The sequence below is a fragment of the Lepidochelys kempii genome, chromosome 13 (genome assembly GCF_965140285.1).
Source record: "Lepidochelys kempii isolate rLepKem1 chromosome 13, rLepKem1.hap1, whole genome shotgun sequence".
Taxonomy (NCBI): domain Eukaryota; kingdom Metazoa; phylum Chordata; order Testudines; family Cheloniidae; genus Lepidochelys; species Lepidochelys kempii.
Genome location: NC_136392.1, coordinates 12,568,079 through 12,585,688, shown reverse-complemented (window position 1 = coordinate 12,585,688; position 17,610 = coordinate 12,568,079). Strand labels below are relative to the sequence as shown.

General features: G+C 39.3%; 1 protein-coding gene across 2 annotated transcripts; it reads left to right on the top strand.

Annotated features, from left to right (window-relative positions):
• Positions 1-616: 616 nt before the first annotated feature.
• RAE1 (ribonucleic acid export 1) lies at positions 617-13,998 on the top strand. Of its 2 annotated transcripts, none has more exons than XM_073309292.2 (12): positions 617-741; positions 1,824-1,920; positions 2,245-2,349; positions 3,845-3,937; positions 6,728-6,814; positions 7,633-7,719; positions 8,037-8,108; positions 8,637-8,744; positions 9,740-9,846; positions 9,929-10,004; positions 10,593-10,787; positions 12,719-13,998. In XM_073309292.2, exons 2-12 carry the CDS (start codon positions 1,831-1,833, stop codon positions 12,803-12,805), a joined length of 1,107 nt encoding a protein of 368 aa, XP_073165393.1. In that variant the 5' UTR covers positions 617-741; positions 1,824-1,830; the 3' UTR covers positions 12,806-13,998. The 2 variants fall into 2 exon arrangements, with proteins under 2 accessions (XP_073165393.1, XP_073165394.1); XM_073309293.2 differs by lacking the exon at positions 1,824-1,920 and adding an exon at positions 1,696-1,786.
• Positions 13,999-17,610: the final 3,612 nt, after the last annotated feature.

Sequence of the window (17,610 nt, the reverse complement as noted above, 5' to 3'; positions counted from 1 at the left end):
AATTAATGCACTGGTGTTTTGTTTAATCAGTAGTTGTAATAAATTCTTACGATCATTAAAATTCCACTTTTCTCTAGCTGGTAACTGATGTAGCACTGTCCTACATTGCTTGATATAAACATCGCAAACGCAGTTGGTCCTGTTCCACCATCCCAACATAGTGTATTACATGTCCATTCTTCTTCAGAAGGTGTTAATTATTTAAGTACATTTTCATTAAGTATGTTTCCATCTTTGTAATCTTTAAAGGTTTGTTTAGCCTTTTGGGAAGAGAATTTAAGTGATCAGATGCACCTTTTTAGCTGGTGCCTCCCTCTTGTCTTTGGGCGTCCCCCTGAGAAGCTGGTATAATTAAATGCATGATAACAGTTCTCCTTCTTGATGGGGGAAAAACAGCAGAGAGTTGCCCACACCCCTCTGCTACATGGGCCTCGCTAACACGCGCAACACCATAGGCCGGTGAGCGTGCGATGTGCCTGGTCACATGACCCCGTTCCCGCCCCACCATCCCATGTCCGGCAGCCCTCTCGTGCCCCCTCGGCCCAGCTCAGAGTCAGCCCCGCCTCTTTTCCCGAACAGGCGCGGGCGCCCTCTGTGAGCTCAGCTCCGGCTAGCGCATGCGCGGTGGGAAGCGGCCTGTTCCGGCTCGGCCGTGCGTGAGCCGGTGGTGCCGCGCCGCTGCCTCCCGCCCGAAGCGCGCTCCTCGCCTCACGCTCCCTCAGGAGCTCGCCCGGCTCTTGGGTAAGTGCGGAGTGGCCCTCGCCGGGGCAGGCCTAGTCGGGTGTCTCAGCCCAGCACCTCCCCTGCCCCCCTCAGCGCCTCCCTGCCTGGCACCCCTTTCCTCCACATCCGCCGCTGGCCCGCTCTCCTCTGGAGAGCTCCCGATGGGCACCGGGCGGCCGCTCCCTGTTTCCCTGCTGCCCCCAGCAACCGGCCCCGGCTCTCTCCTGCCCCATCCCCCAGCAACCGGCCCCGGCTCTCTCCTGCCCCATCCCCCAGCAACCGGCCCCGGCTCTCTCCTGCCCCATCCCCCAGCAACCGGCCCCGGCTCTCTCTTGTCAGCCAACAACTGCTCCTTCCTCCCTGCCCTAGTGCCCCTATTTCCCCTCCTAATGCTCCCTGCCTCAATGTAAACTGCTCCTCAGACATGTAAATTGATTGAAACAATTGATCTTACACCCTCCCCCATCTGCTGACCTGTCAATGTTTATTATACAGGCCTCAGCAAATGGTCCTACCTGATTAGAAAGTATCCTCCTCCCTCTCCCTGTTTACGCTTCCCCAATGTAACAGCTTTTATTTATGAAGTTTCTTCTCTGTTTCCAAAGGGTGTTTGGAGTGTTGCATGAGCAAAAATACTGTTATTAACATAAATAATAAGAAAGACAAAGGTAGCAATGTTTTTCAAAGCTCTCTGGGCTTGTGCAGAGACATAACCAATGAGATTAAGATGATCTGTGCGTAGTTATTGCTCATTGGAGGAATTGTTGACCCTCCAAAATCAGATTTTTCTGGGGAAAATGAGGGTGAGGCTGAGGCCAAGGCCAACACTTGAGCTGAATAAGCATTGCAGAATCTTGCACACACACACACAAAAGTTAAATCTCTGATAGGGATAGGAAGAAACTTATTTTGTGGGCAGGTTATTTTATAATTATCCACTATGTTGTTTATTTCCCCCACACCTTTCTCTAGAGAGCATCTGGTACTGGCTGTTAGAGAAAGGATACTGAACTAGATGGACCACTCTGATTTGGTACAACACTTCCTATGTCCCCAAGTAAAGGTCTGTTGCTTTTAATGGGCATTCTTGTCATTTGCAGGGCCAAGATGAGTTTGTTTGGATCAACCTCAGGGTTTGGAGCTGGTGGTACCAGCATGTTTGGAAATACAGCAACAGATAATCACAACCCCATGAAGGTACTTGTATTAACCTACTTGTAAACAGTGGGTATCAGGCAATCTCCTTTCCATGAATTAGGAGTGAACATGATCATGTATTTATTTATTTTCTCTCTTTCCCCAAACTCATTCTTCCTAAGTATTGAGAAGTTTCAGGGTTTGTTATCAAATGCAGTATGAATATCCTTTTTTAATATGCCCTTTTAATACTTTTTTCATGTACTATCTATTTTGCAAAACTCAGTGCTTTGTTAATTTGCACTATGACTAGAAGACACATTGTTAAGTTCTATGACGTATAAATATTTGGGGTTTTGTTTTGTTTTTTTGGCTTTTTTACAGGATATTGAAGTTACATCTCCACCTGATGACAGCATTGGTTGTTTAGCTTTCAGTCCCCTAGCATTGCCGGGTAACTTCCTTATTGCAGGATCCTGGGCAAATGATGTAAGTATTAAATGAGCGTTGTCTGTAGAAAGGACAGTTTAAATCTCTTTAGCCTGATACATACTTACCTACTCTTGTTACAAGTTATACTTAAGATTGCTGGAGTTTAAAGATTGGAGGAAAAGAGCTTTTTTCCCCCATTTTCCTTTATTTAATTGACAGAAGTTTGCCTAAAACAAGTTTTGTTGTTTCATCTGAAAAGTCAGTTTTTCCCTTATTTTCTTTGTTTCATTGTATAGCTCTAGGGCACAGAAAATAACTTTTAAAAAACAGAAATATGGTTTTGTAAACATGAAAATCAGCAAAGGGCAGGCGTAGTACCCGAAATTACTTTTAATAAATTTTTTGAAGTTGACAGCATTTCAAGCTGACAGTGTCATTTAAACTTCAGCTCAAGGGAATGACTTTTACTTCTTGATTCTGTGCTCTATAACGGCTAGTCCAATTTGTATATCTGTAGAGAGGACTAGTCTCTGTAGCATATGTATTTGTTACATTTGTCTGCTACTTTCACTAAACAGAAGAAAATAATCCCCTCCTCTCCATATCTGTTCCTCAGGCAGTTGTTGTATGCTATGCAGATACAGGTTATGATTCAGAGTATTGTTGTAAGAGGTTGGAATTTCAGCAGATGCAGATTTTCCCAAACTGTGGTATGTGGACAGCCAGCAGTCCACAGTGAATTAGTCTCGGTGCTGGCTCCCGCCTGAATAGTTCCCTAATTTTCATTTTCAAAGTGAAAAGTTGGTGTAGTTTATGTATGGATGCTATTTGATTTCCAGTAGGAGGTGAGGTGGTCTGTGCAATTGTGAATGGGAGGGAACGTGGTCCACAAGTCAATCTCAATGTTAAGATGTTCATGCTGTTAAAAGATTGGGGTCTCCTGAACTAGACAAAGTTCAGTCCAATATCAAAGATCTTGCAGTTCCCAGTTTAATTTAGATTAAACAACAAGTATTGAGCGAAGGGAGTTAATGGTTTTTCTGAACGTTTTCAGTAATTAAAAAAAACCATGAATCTCTATAGCATTTGAATTCTTAATAGGTGCTCCTATTTATCGTTCCTTTCTCATAATACAAAAGTAATGGGCTATTCAGTGAAATTGTAAATGTAAAAGAAATTGATAGAAAACATTCCTTTACATAGTGCTTAATCTGGGAAACTCATTGCCACAAGACATCGTTTAAGCCAAAAGCTTGGTACAATTTGAAAAAGGATTATCCACAGTTAAATGTACACTGGTAAATATAGGAAATGCTCCGTGTTGCTGACATCAAAGGCAAAATCCGAAAGGGTTATGATTGGCAATTGTATGATTGTAACTGTTGCCTTTCCTCTTCCCTTCTTCCCCTCCATCTAAATTCGGTGTGTTAAGTAAGGGTAAGTTCTTCAGGACAGAGGCATTGCCTTGTTTCTGAGAGACATCTAGCACATTCCTGGGTACGTAAACAATAGTACTATATTACTAAATTGATATGTGCATCTTTTCTCATAGGTTCGGTGTTGGGAAGTTCAAGATAATGGACAGACAATTCCGAAAGCTCAGCAGATGCACACAGGGCCTGTGCTAGATGTGTGTTGGAGTGATGTATGTTCCTTTGTTTCAAAAAGTATTTTCAAAGAAATTGATAACTTTATCCAGAAAACAAATATCTTTACTTCTAGTTTCAAAACACACACAGACTTAAAATGTAGATAATCCTAAAATTGTAGCATAGATTTTTGTCGTCTAAATTCATGGTTCGTTTGTTTTAATAAATTAGACTACTACTTGGGTGTACAGATGCAATGGTAGGAGGTTGTTTTAAGCTGTTAATAGCTAGTACAGTTTTCAATAATTTGTGGTAGTACAAAAGGCCTTCCATAAGTCTTATGTACTGGAGTGAATTTCACCCTAGAATATTACTACTTTAAGCATAATGACAGGTTTCAGAGTAGCAGCCGTGTTAGTCTGTATCCGCAAAAAGAAAAGGAGGACTGGTGGCACCTTAGAGACTAACAAATTTATTTGAGCATAAGCTTTCATGAGCTACAGCTCACTTCATCGGATGCATTCATGTAGCTCACGAAAGCTTATGCTCAAATAAATTTGTTAGTCTCTAAAGTGCCACAAGTCCTCCTTTTCTTTTTACTATTTTAAGCATAATTGCGGAATGTTTTGTTTCATTCCCGTTCATAGTTTGAATTTTGTGCTCTTTCAGTTTTGATCAACACTTTTTTGTTCTTTGTTTTTTCTCTCACAGTTTGGTCTATGAATGAAATTATTTTTAGGGTTTTGTTTAAATTAATATGTGAGACTTCCTTACATGAGTAGACTATTATGACAGTTTGAAACTGCATGGTTATGATTTGACCAATTAAAACACTTGTCAAAAGTTAGTAAATACTAGTATCAGTATATTCTTCTGTGCAATATTTTGTAAGTATTGGAAAAAGGAAAACAGTGGAATATTGGCATGTTGTTCGCTATCCTCTTTTAAAAAAAATAAAATGCCATTCCTTTGAGATCTAAGATGCTTCTCAGTTTTTTGGGGCATCTTATCTTGTGTGTCCACTCTTTGATTAGAAAAAGCATTGCATATTTATAAGACTAGAAAACAATTAGGAGAAAGGTATGAAGTAGAATTTTGGACTGCTGTTAAGCAGTAGAACAGGACAATATCAGTCTATTCAACTGGATAGCAATCTCAACGTGTTTGTCAATTCAGATAAATGTAGTGACAAACAGTACATAACGGTTGAGAGAGTGATTCAGATAATGAACATTAGGCAAAATGCTGTTTTGTATGTTTGTTTTTTGGACAATTGGCCTGATTCTCCATTATCTTTACTCCTGAGGGCATTCTGCGCCAAATAATTCAAAATTATGCGCACAATATTGTAAAATTCTGCAATATTCTCCAAGTTTAATTTGTCAATAAATAAATGCAGAGTCTCCAGCATGGCAGTGGGGAGCACAGGCCACTGGCTGCACGAAGGTGAGAGATCACCCTGCAGCCTCCCCACCCCCTACCTTTGGGACACGGACTCAGTGGTGACGCTGCACCTGACTCTGACACAGCACAAGGCCTGGGCCTGCTCCAGAAACACTCTGGAGCCAGGTGCACCAGGTGTGGGGCAGGCAGGTTTAACCAGGCAGGATCCAAATGTGGAGGGGCTCAGCGTGGGGGGGATCCAGATGTGGGGTAAGAGGATTCTGTGTGAGACAATCTGGGTGCAGGCAGCTTGGGGGTCTAGTGTGTGTGTGTGGGGGGGAATCTGGATGCACAGAGGCTCGTTGGGCGGGGTGGGGCAGGTGCAGGGGCAATGGGACTCTGCAGGGGTTTCCAGGTAAAAGTGGTTGGGGCTTAGCGGAGAGGTCTGGGTGTGGGAGTCTCAGCAGTGGGGTCTGGGGGAGTAGGGCATGGTGGGGTGGGGGTCTGGATGCAGCTAGTTTGGGATCAATGGTATGGGGGTCTCGATGGGGGGGCGCAGGTGGTGCAGAGGGGTGGGGCTCACCAGAGTGGGGGTTTGAGTGCAAGGAGTTCAGTGGGGGTGGTCTGGGTGCATGGTTGGGGCTCCGGAGGTGGGGGGCCTTGGTGCAGGGGTTCCAGATGCAGGGCTTGAGGTTCAGTGGGGTGGGGTTCAGTTATGGAGGGCTAGGGGGGTTCTCAGTGTACAGGGTGAAACTTGGTAGGGGTGTCTGGGTATGAGAGGTCCAGATACATGGAGATTGGGCAGATGGGGGAGCAGCTCCCTTTACGGTGACCCCTCCCCCGACTGCTGAGGAGCAATGGGGGCAGGAAGTGGGGAGGATGCTGAGCTTCCTGCAGCTGGGGGAAGTTTCTGGGGGTGGGTCTGACATGGCCCCAGCCACTCCATGCAGGGAAAGAAGTCTCATCCTCTCTTGCCTCCAGCCCAGCCAGGACTATCAGCTGATCCCGACTTGGAGTAGGAGCCACTCGCTGGGGTGTCCCCAACCTGCGATGGTTTACCTCTCTGCCAGCTGCTCCAGGTGCCTGAAATGATGTACCTGTGCAGCTAGGGAGTGCTGCGTGACTGCTCTTGCAGCTTCCTTTTGCTTCCCTGTCAGAAAGTCATTTTTATGCGGGGGACATGAATTCTATACACGCGCAGTGAGTGGCACAGAATTCCCCCAGGAGTAGGTCACCTTGCACCGAATATAGTCGCTTACTCCTATGCAAATACTCTCAGAATAGTATTATTATACATACCCATTTTATTAAATGACTACACAAGTACTAGGCAGTGAAGAATCAGGCCCAGCAATTCTTTAATGGGTATTGGATATTACAAACATAAAATTACATGTACTGTGGTGCAGTTAATATTTAATCTTTTAAAATTATGAAACTGAATTATTTTTCTCTCATTTTAGGATGGGAGTAAAGTATTTACTGCCTCTTGTGATAAAACCGCCAAAATGTGGGATCTCAACAGTAACCAGGCCATACAAATTGCACAGGTAAGTAACTCCCAAGTTCTTTCCCTCAAGAGAGATGCTAAAGCATCACTTCTTTTAAATAAATCTTTTAAAAAAAAGGAATCTTTACTATCAATTTAAAATAACACTCAACATTTTCCAATTAGATGAGGAAGATGCCTGTCAAATTGCTAGCTAAATTTTAAGGTGGCCGTAACTGATGATTACTGGGACCTAGTTAAATCAAATCTTAGGCAAAAGTCCTGTGTGCCCCCAAGGGATTTCCCATCCCTTACGGCCTCCCTGTAGCACCCAGCTGCAGACTGATTCCTCCTTTGATTACCCATTGTTGCTTCTCCACCTCATTTTGGCTCCACTTTGCTTTCTTTGTTTCAGTTACCCAGTCCTCTGTGCTGCTTTCTTGCTCTGTTTCACTGATAGTTTGTTCTGCTCTCCAGTCTTTTTTACATAGATTTTGGATGAGCTCTAAGATTGTAGGAAAACAGAGCTTATATGTAATTGTTGAGTTCTCTTTCATGAGGGTATTGACTTCATAAGTGCACTGTTAATAGAATCTGATATCTACATTCAACTTTAGTGCATATTTTTACTCTAATATGAAACACTTATTTCTGTTAATGTAAAGTCTCTATGATATGTGAAATTAAATAAGTGAAAATGTTCACTCTTTTCTTATAGTTTAGTTGTGGTGAAGCATACAAATTTTGGTTGTAGTGGTGATTTAATAAACATTTATATCCTGCCTTTGTACCATTCTTTTGCTGTACACAACCAAAAAGTGATACAGGCTGTTATTTTAAAAGAACGTATGTGCATTGTTCTTGGTTGTTTTCCTTTAGCATGAAGCCCCCGTTAAGACTGTCCATTGGATTAAAGCACCAAACTATAGCTGTGTGATGACAGGAAGTTGGGATAAAACTTTGAAGGTATGAAAATTGTACCTGATAAATGGATTTTATACTATGCTAATATACGTAAAACTGGAAGCGTTTACTATAAATTTTGCTGAAATATACTAATTTAAAAAATCAAGAGGTCACTTTTATTGGTGATAATTTCTAGCCCTAAGAAAATGTGTTTTATCCCCCTCTGGCCAGTTGTAAACAACTTAAAATGAAAATGTGGCCAGGCTCATTGTGCTAAAGTAATCAGTTCCAATATTTCTAACTGCTTATATGGTAATTTGATGGCAAAAGAAATTCTTCAAGTCTTTTAAATCCATTGATTTTCTTTTTTTCCTTAGTTCTGGGATACACGATCACCAACTCCTATGATGACATTACAGCTGCCTGAAAGATGCTACTGTGCTGATGTGGTAAGCCAATCAATAAACTCCTGTTTCATAAAAATGAAATTTGTGGGAACTAGTTTGCTCAGAGGATTAATGGCTTCAAAGCCCATGATATCTAGGTCATATGAAACCAGCCCAGGTTACTATTAAATAAAAGTTACTCTTTGACAGCTGTTTGATCTCAGTCTAGTTCCAGGTGGATCGACATTCCCTTCCTATGAAGCACTAGTAGTGGCCTTCTTGGCATTAAGAGGAGAGAGGCCAAAAATAGAATTGACACTGAAACTGAACTGCCCTTGCTTCCTTGCCCATATCAGAATTTATGCTTCATGTTGGAAGAAGCCTGTGCTACTATTGCCCTTGCTGTACCTATTCTGCAGATAAAATTTTCAGTCTATGGGTCACCTTCTACCAGAACTAACAGTCTTGCTCCTTTGAGTTGACTTTTTGAGGGGTTTGGGTGAAATAAGTAACTTGAAGGAGATAAAATTCTCTGTTGTGAAATTAACGTAGCCTAGTCTCTTCCAACCAGTCCCTCTCGTCCTTGTTCAGGTGCATCCCATGGCAGTTGTCGCAACTGCGGAAAGGGGTTTGATAGTATACCAGTTGGAGAATCAGCCTTCTGAATTTAGAAGAATAGAATCTCCACTGAAACACCAGGTAAATCATTAATTATATTTATTACAAGTTTATTAATGCAGCATATAAAATGGTGGTTTAAATTCTTAAAAATAATAAAAAATTAAAACTACATTCTCTCCATTCCGTATAGTTTGTGCCCCTGAATACACTTAGACTTTCAATGTGGTGTATATTCTGCAACTCTGTTGTACATATCTCCTTCCAAGTGGATGACTTCAACTGAAAAAGGTTTCTTGAAAACACATGGCATTAAGAAATGTATTAAGATTTATTTCAAATGAAGTAATTTGACTGGCTTTCTTTATAGGAATAAGGAACAGTGAAAGACTATGCATTACAATATTTTAATGAAATATATCTGAATATTTACAACTAAAATCAGGAACTATTTTAGTTAAATACTAAAAACTTTACAGTTCAGCTTAATGGGACAGATCCTGCAAACCCATTGCAAGCACATTTTGGCACCTGTGGAGAGGAAGACTTGCAGGATCAGGCTCACAGTTCAATTTCATTATTGTTTTTAATTTTGGTCCAAAATGTCAGTCTCCCTTCTTCCTGTTTGTTCTTAACAAGACTAATACAGTGCTGTATTGTATAACAGGTAGTTCTTCCAGAGAAGCAGGATTGATGGTATCTTGCTAGAATATAGTAATTTTTCCTCACTATATTAATGTATAGTTTGGGACATGGAATTTTGAGAAATCTTTCAAATTCAGTCATGTCACCTAATATGCAAAAGATTTTTGTATGTGTAATTCCTTGGTGAAGGAGGAAAGCTGTTGTGTTCGTTTTGAGGGAATGTCTGCTACTGATCCCCAAGTGAATTCAGAAATGTAGATATTCAGGTCCAAATTTTCAGAGGGGCTTTGACCCATTTTCTAATATTGTATGTGCTTTTCTCCGTGTGGTGTTAGTACATGCAGTGAGTTGTGCCCCCATAGAGAGGCAATGTTTAGAAAATCTGGCCTTAAGCTTCTGTCTAAAATGCTCTGTATCTTTCTCAAATTTAGCATCGCTGTGTTGCTATTTTTAAAGACAAAGTGAACAAACCTACTGGATTTGCCCTTGGAAGTATAGAAGGAAGGGTAGCGATTCACTATATCAACCCACCAAATCCGTAAGTGTGATTTTTAAAACACTCTGCATTATATTGTTCATTTTGAAATTAAGAAAATGTGAAGGAATATCTTTCTTTTCAGAGCTAAAGATAACTTCACTTTTAAATGTCATCGCTCCAATGGAACAAATACATCTGCACCTCAGGATATCTATGCTGTAAGTATTCAGCACATCATTGCATCATATTTGTAGTGCAGTTAGAAGCTACATACACATAATAAACAATTTTGTATGAAATCTACCATTAATGCTCTTTTCTTTGACCTTTTCTTGTACCTAAAGTGTTCTTTTGCTTATGCTTAGAGGAAAAATTATATGCAAATATTAAAATAGGAGTAGGCAAAGTATTCTGCCCTTTGTTATAAACAACCAAAAAACCCACAACTTGGCTGACTTTCTATTAAGACTTATTAGGACAATGCATTCAATATATTTTTCTGTACCCAAGTTTTTGTTTATGGGAAAACATAGTACTCATTAAGCCTCTGCTTAAGAATCTGTTCAACACCAAGGGAATTACTGTGTTCTCTAATGGGAATTTGTATTTAAAGTATACCTGGTCAGGAGGAACAAATGATTTTTGGCCAAAAAATGCATTGTCAAGACTAAAATGCAACCAGTCTTAATTTAAATTAGGTAAATCTGCACATAATATATTTACACTCACTGACTACAGTATATGCAGTGTAAAACTCCATCTTGTCTATTGTTGGTTGTTTTATGTGATGGTTTGTATAACTGCAGGTAAATGGGATAGCATTTCATCCTGCCCATGGCACCCTTGCAACTGTAGGATCTGATGGTAGATTCAGCTTTTGGGATAAAGATGCACGAACAAAGCTAAAAACATCAGAACAGCTTGACCAGCCGATATCTGCTTGTTGTTTTAACCATAATGGGAATATTTTTGCATATGCTTCCAGTTATGACTGGTCCAAGGTAAGAAGGATTAACATTTAAAATTCGTATCAGTGGTTGTGAACTAAGAAGACAATATTTCAGTAGTCCTTTTCATCTGAGAGTCTCAAAGTTCTTTACAGGTATTAATAAAGTCTTCTAAATACACTCGGGAGATTGGGAATAGGTTGATATGGGATCACTTTAGCCACCTTTCAGATGAAACTTAGCACAGAATCAGTACATAGTTGTTTAAGCCAAGAAACAAAGAATATCTTACCCAACTGAATATAGGCTGAACATAGTTACCTGATTTAGGAATTTGTTCCAAATGTGAATGCTAATGGGAAGAATACCGTGGGATCATACCATAAGTAAAATTGATACTGCATCTCTTCCAAAGAGCACACCTAGAGCACTGCTAAAAAACATGCTGGGACATGGTTACTTTTATTAAACAAGTGGGTGAGTGTTATGGATTTAATTTCCAATACCACTTTCTACAGCTCCTTTGTGATGGTTTAAGGTCGGTCTTCCCAGTATGCACTCGGAGCGAAGATATTGAGACCTGATAGAATCACAGAATGAGACAATACAATTAGTAGTTTGAAAAAAGGAAGGTTGAAATCTAGCCAATACTAATAGTTGTTTACAGTAGCATTATTCTTTCTATTATACCTTGTGTTGTACTTTAAATTTGATGAAGTATCTTTCATTTCCTATTGTAAACTGTTGGAGATTTGCTGTTCATTCTTGAACAGTGGCATGTCACATCTCAGGAGTTCATTTGTAGATAAAGTGATATCTGTATGTAGTTAAATTTACTAATGTGCTTTATGGTCCTGCTGGATGAGAAACACTATAATTTTACTTTTATTGTTACAGTCAAAGACATAAGCCTTTTACTTGCATGAATGGGACACGTTGGCTTATATGAAAAAAGAAAAGGAGGACTTGTGGCACCTTAGAGACTAACCAATTTATTAGAGCATAAGCTTTCGTGAGCTACAGCCTGAGCTGTAGCTCACGAAAGCTTATGCTCTAATAAATTGGTTAGTCTCTAAGGTGCCACAAGTCCTCCTTTTCTTTTTGCGAATACAGACTAACACGGCTGTTACTCTGAAACCTGGCTTATATGAACTAACTGATCTTTCAGATCTGTAGATTATGAACTGATATTTAGTAGTGAAACTTGAGTTGGTAGGCAGTAAGTCTCCTTTCTAGATTCCATTTTTCTTTCAAGGAATGAAAGTCCATAACTTAACTATTACAACCCAATGCATAATTTTAATGTCAGTGTCTGAATAAAGAAAACCAAGGAAATCCAGATGCCAGAAAAGAGAGCCAGATTTTCAAAGAGACCTAAGATCTTACGTGCCTTTTAAGACCTGAATTATTCATGATGTTATTGCAATGGGTGTGTGCACTTGGCATTTGTATATGCAAATAAGTATTGACAGTTACTCATTTTCACATGCGGAATACTAGATTTATATTCACAATTGATAACTAAAAGTAATTGTATAATTGTGTGTGGACCCTGCACTTCACTGTTTGAAAATTTGGCCCTCTTTTGTTTGGCTCAAAAGACAGAATGTACAGTAAGGCTGTAGTATCTTTATAATGTCCCCTCTTCATTCTTATCCCTGTCTAGAACAATCTTTTTACTTCTCTTAACTCCCAAACTACTTGAATTTTGCATGTAAAGCAAAAGTTTAAGGAATGTTCCTTCACTCTAAGCTTAAAGACCTGTTTTGAAAGTTGCCTTGCTTAGTGAATTGTTTCTAATTATAGTGCACACCCACCAATATTTCCCCTGGGTTGCATAGTAAATCTGATCTTTAAAAGTCCATATTTTTAAATTGTAAAGTCTCACTAAATCGAATTGACGGAATGTTCAGCTTCTTGTATTTCAAGATTAAGTTGATACTTTGAATAAGATAAATATAGCTAACTTTTTTTCTCTTTTTTAGGGCCACGAATTTTATAATCCACAAAAGAAAAACTACATTTTTCTGCGTAATGCAGCAGAAGAGTTAAAGCCCAGGAATAAGAAGTAATGTGTATAATTCTGACTGGTGTTACAGCATTACCTTTCTGCCACTGGACTCCCTTGAGGTTGTCAATTTTGGATCGCTAACATTTAGCAGGAAAGCCTATAAATAATACCAAAGTGTATTCTGACTTGCTGGAGAACATCATTTGAATTATGTATTCTGATGTGTACAGGAGCGTCTGATATTTGCAGGATGACTTACCATACATCTGTTCCTCTGCAGTAATTGCTGTAAAATCTCTAAATTCAAGACTGGTATTACTCTACTGTTTAGAAATGCAAGTATGTCTATGCGAATATTTTACCATTACTACAATAAAATATGTACATTTACAATAGTTCTGGAAAACTTGTGCAGATACTGTTTCTTTTAACTATTTGGGGAATTATGAATAACTTGTCTCAAAGGGGGCTGGTCATTCTGATTTTAATATAGAAGCGTTAGCGACTGTATAGCAGAAAGAAAGGCATTGCAAATTTGGTTTTCCTCAGGGTTTGGATTAATTTGGTATTTATGTATGTGACCAATAATCGTGACGAAGATCCAACATAGAACAGAGAGGCCTTGTGCAAACTCTTCTTTTCTCTTTCCGTGTACTCCAACAGTGTACTTCAGTCCTAACTTGCAGTGCCCTTCCTTATCCCAGTCCTAAGCAGAGACTGCCAGTTGCGTCAGGTGGTATAGTTCAGTAACATGGACAGACAGCTAATGGTTAAGATGTGACCACCAAACTGATTTTTCACTTGTGGCCTAAACTGTTTGATCACCCAGATGTTTGTCTCCAGAGTTGAAAGGCTGTTCTTTTAACTCAGTGTGCCACCAATTTCCCCATAACATTTTTGTCAGGCTGAAATAAGGCTGATCACTTTAATACTGGATAGTTTATAGTGCAGGTGGGTTTCATCCCTGACTAAACAGTGCTGTGAAGTTAAGCAAAAATGATGTGGGTTTTTTCTGACTCAAATCTGCTACTGTTTATTTTTGTTAACTAAATGTTGTACACATGCCAAAGTTTTTTTTTCTTTTTGAAGCTGACTGCTTATTATTCCTTTTGAGTATTATTTTTGGGGAAAAAATGGGGCCCCCATGTATACAAAGACGTGTCTTATTGTAAAGATCTCTGTAAAAATATACATTGTAACACTTGTGATTACTGATTCATAGCTACATTTAAAATAAAATTTTTACTAAATGCTTTTGAGTATTCAGTAGTTCTAAATCTCCTTTAATAATATGAATAGAATGCAATGAAAGGCCAAGAAGCCACTTTTGGAAATGTAGCACAAACATGCTTGCCTGATGCAATTTCAGGTTTCTCTTCTAAAACTAAAGCAACAGCTAAATGCAGTTGCACAAAAAATGTCTTGAGTTGGAAATCTACCTCATTTGCCACTTGCCATTTCATTATAAATCATTCCTGTGGTTTTTGTCTCAATGCTACTCCTCTTAGTTCATTAAATATAAAGGCCTTTTGTTTAATGGAATTAATCAAGTTCCTTGGTATCTCAACAGCCAACCACCTGGCAGCATGTTTTTGGTACAAATGAATCATGCTATCATCAAAATCTCTTGCTCAATGGTGCTCCTCTGTTTGCAGTGTTGATTTAACAGCTGTTAGCTGCATTTTTGAGGAATAATCATGCAATATGCCACTATTTCTCAGAGGTGCTCTTTATTATGTTTAATTATCCAAGATAGGTTTCTACCCTGTACTGCTATGTTTGTCTGGTTTTAGTTTTCAAGTGCACAGAATGGAGTAGTTTCCCATTCTTTTTGTAATAGAGATGAGAATTTCCAACTGTTTTAGCCGTGACTGGTTGTTTGCTTAAGCAGTTATTATTTTGTTGAATGTCATTTTTTAAGTTTGCATATGTTTTCTGAAAGAAAAATAGTATTGTAATCATTCGTGCTAAGCATATTTCTAGTTTCTACAGATGAATTAATGCTATGAATGCCAACAAGTACTGAGCAGGCTAAAGGTCAACTTAATCCAATGTTGAGAAAAAAGTTACATTAACTGTGTTGTGGAGGACTTTTGTCCCCCAAATGCATTCAGAAACTAACAACAACTCTTCAATGTTTTAGGAAAAAAAAAAATTAGCTATCAAATTGAAAGAACTAATAGGAGTCTTATTCAGTGTAAGCCTATATGCAGTTTTCACACATCAGCATCGATGTGGAGTGGTCAGCACATATAAATTCATTCCCCTCATTGCTTATGGCTCTTCTAGTCGGCTGACCTTGGACAAATGTGGCAGTGTCCACTGTCAAGTTTTCTAGGTGCTCCCGTGGTGGCTGTTTTTTTTTGTGGGACGCAAGGACGAGAGTGCTGCTTTGATGGGCATGGTGAGATGACAGGTATCAAGGATTCTTCTCTTTGTATCTACAAGTTGTTGTTCTCCTAGATTGACAAGAACAAGCACCTTTGTCTTGGGTAAGCATGGTGCCTAGCAGGACTGTTGCAGACCCAAATGATGAAACTTGCAATATCAAGCATGTTAAATAGGTGGCCAATGGTTCTTTTCTTTATCTTGCACCTGAGGAGTACATTCTTGCAAGGTGATTCACATTATCAACACCACTTTTAGTGTCATTGTAGTGGAGAATTAGATGGGGTTTCTTTTTGTCTCCTCCAACAGCCTTGTCTTGATACATTATTACTGACTTGCCCTTCTTTGGAGCATCAGAAACCAGGGTGAGTAGCCCAGCAAACCCGAACACTGATGACAACGTTTCTCTGTTGCTATGTGGATACATCTCATTGTGTATATCTATCTTGTTTCATCGGATTGTTCCAGCATAGGTCAAATTTTTGTTAAGTAGATCTTCAGTAAGCTGAATACTTGTGAAGAAGGTATCCCACACTACATTTCATCCGATCTTGTACCAGGACTGAACACATGATCCTAATTGGCTGAAGACTAACTTGATGAACAATCAACGGAAACATGGTCTTCCTTCTCAGAGCAACTGTCAACATAATCTCGCACAAAGGCACTATCACCTAATATGTTGTCATCTCATGACAACTTGCATTCAGAGTTGCAAATCATTTTTATATGGTCAGAATATTGTGCTTTTCATTTGCCATCTTGAATTGCGCAACACACACAAGTCCCCTCAAGAATCTCCTGAGTCTGCAGTATTTGGAGGGCCACGATACCTAGATAAAAACTCCCCGCAAGAATGTTAGGCAAAGAGAGCCAGCATCATTCTGCTTTGTCTTGGGGATACCCAACAAGCCTGAATTTGAAAGGACAAACCTCCCTGGAGTGCCTTCTGCTTTAGGGTAACTATATGCAGTACCACTGTTAGCAAATGTTAATTATTATGCTGCAAGATACTCACTTGAAGCAAACATGTACATAAAACTACTAAAAAGACAGGATAACAGTGCAAGACGTTTGGAGTACATTTGTACCCCACATTTTTAATATAGAAAAAATGTTTTTGTTTTTGTTTTTTTGCTCAGTTGTGTACATGTGCGTAGGTGACAATGTCCTAAAACAGCATAGTTGGAGGGACACTTTATGAGTTATCGCAACATGTGCTTCTGGGATGCAACATTACTCCACGAATGTGGATGAAGGTTAAGTGTAATAATTGATGACAAAATATTTTATTCTGACCTGTGTGTGCAACTTCCGCTGGTACCATTGTGCAGGGGAAAAGGGAGAAGCTGAATGTACTGTCTTTTGTTAAGAGTTTAAAAATCTGATTCCTTGTTCAAATAGCCACATTTTAGTAAATATAGAAAAGAAATTAATTTGTCACTGGCGAAGCAGGTGCAACTCCACTAGCTTAAAAGGAATTGTGACTGCTTATGTGAGTGGTGAATTTGGCCGAGTTATATTTTCATTATGGTGTGTGGAACCAACAGTGATACTCCCTTTGCTTGGCAGTTTAGCTGCATGTTAACGTGTCGAAAACTGATTCCTGTAGGAATTCATGTCTTCTGCCCATCAGCAAAGGTTCAAAAATATTTAGCCATCACACTTACAGTTGTTCGGGTTAAGTTTTAGGAAGAAATATTGTCAATTGCTTTCCTATGCACTTCGGTATATTGGATATATCTAACTATGAGGACAAAGTCAGGATCCAAACTACCAAGGTTAGAAAAATGCCTTGGCAATATGTTACCACAGCTTGAGGTGCTGTGGGGTCGTCATCTAAAATACACACAGCTAGATCCGTACTCTATGCAAGTTCACACATGTAGGAAGACCTTATTCACATACAACTCAACATTACATATGGAAACTTACCCATTCACAGCATACTATGGTATTTATTTCTGGCCAATATATATGAGGGAAGTGGGCTGTATCTAAAGTTAAATAGATCAATACCTAGTTTAAATTTCTGAGTTCACTTTTATATGACTATATTGTCTGTTTATATTGCTCAAATTCTAAGTAGAACAGAAGAAATATATCTAGGAACATACAACAACCCTGTTAATCAGCAAGCAAAGGAAGTGATGAGAGTGTGTGGAGAGAAACCTTTACAAAAGCGACCGGACCAACTACCTAGGCTAGGGAATTGAACTTTTGCTATTTAAGGATGTAAATTAATAAAGTAGGTTTAGAAAACTAAAACAGTTGGCATAAGAACATGACCAGATTTGCTTACTGTTTTAATGGTGTGTTTATTTGTGTCTAATTACCATATGCAATGGCCATGTTTGTGCACACAAATCCGGTAATTAAGCACATGGAAGTTGAGAAGTTGCATATTTATATGTGAAATCATAGCATCTGTGTTCAAATTAGTCCATGTATTTTTCATGTGCAGTTGTGTGCCAAAAG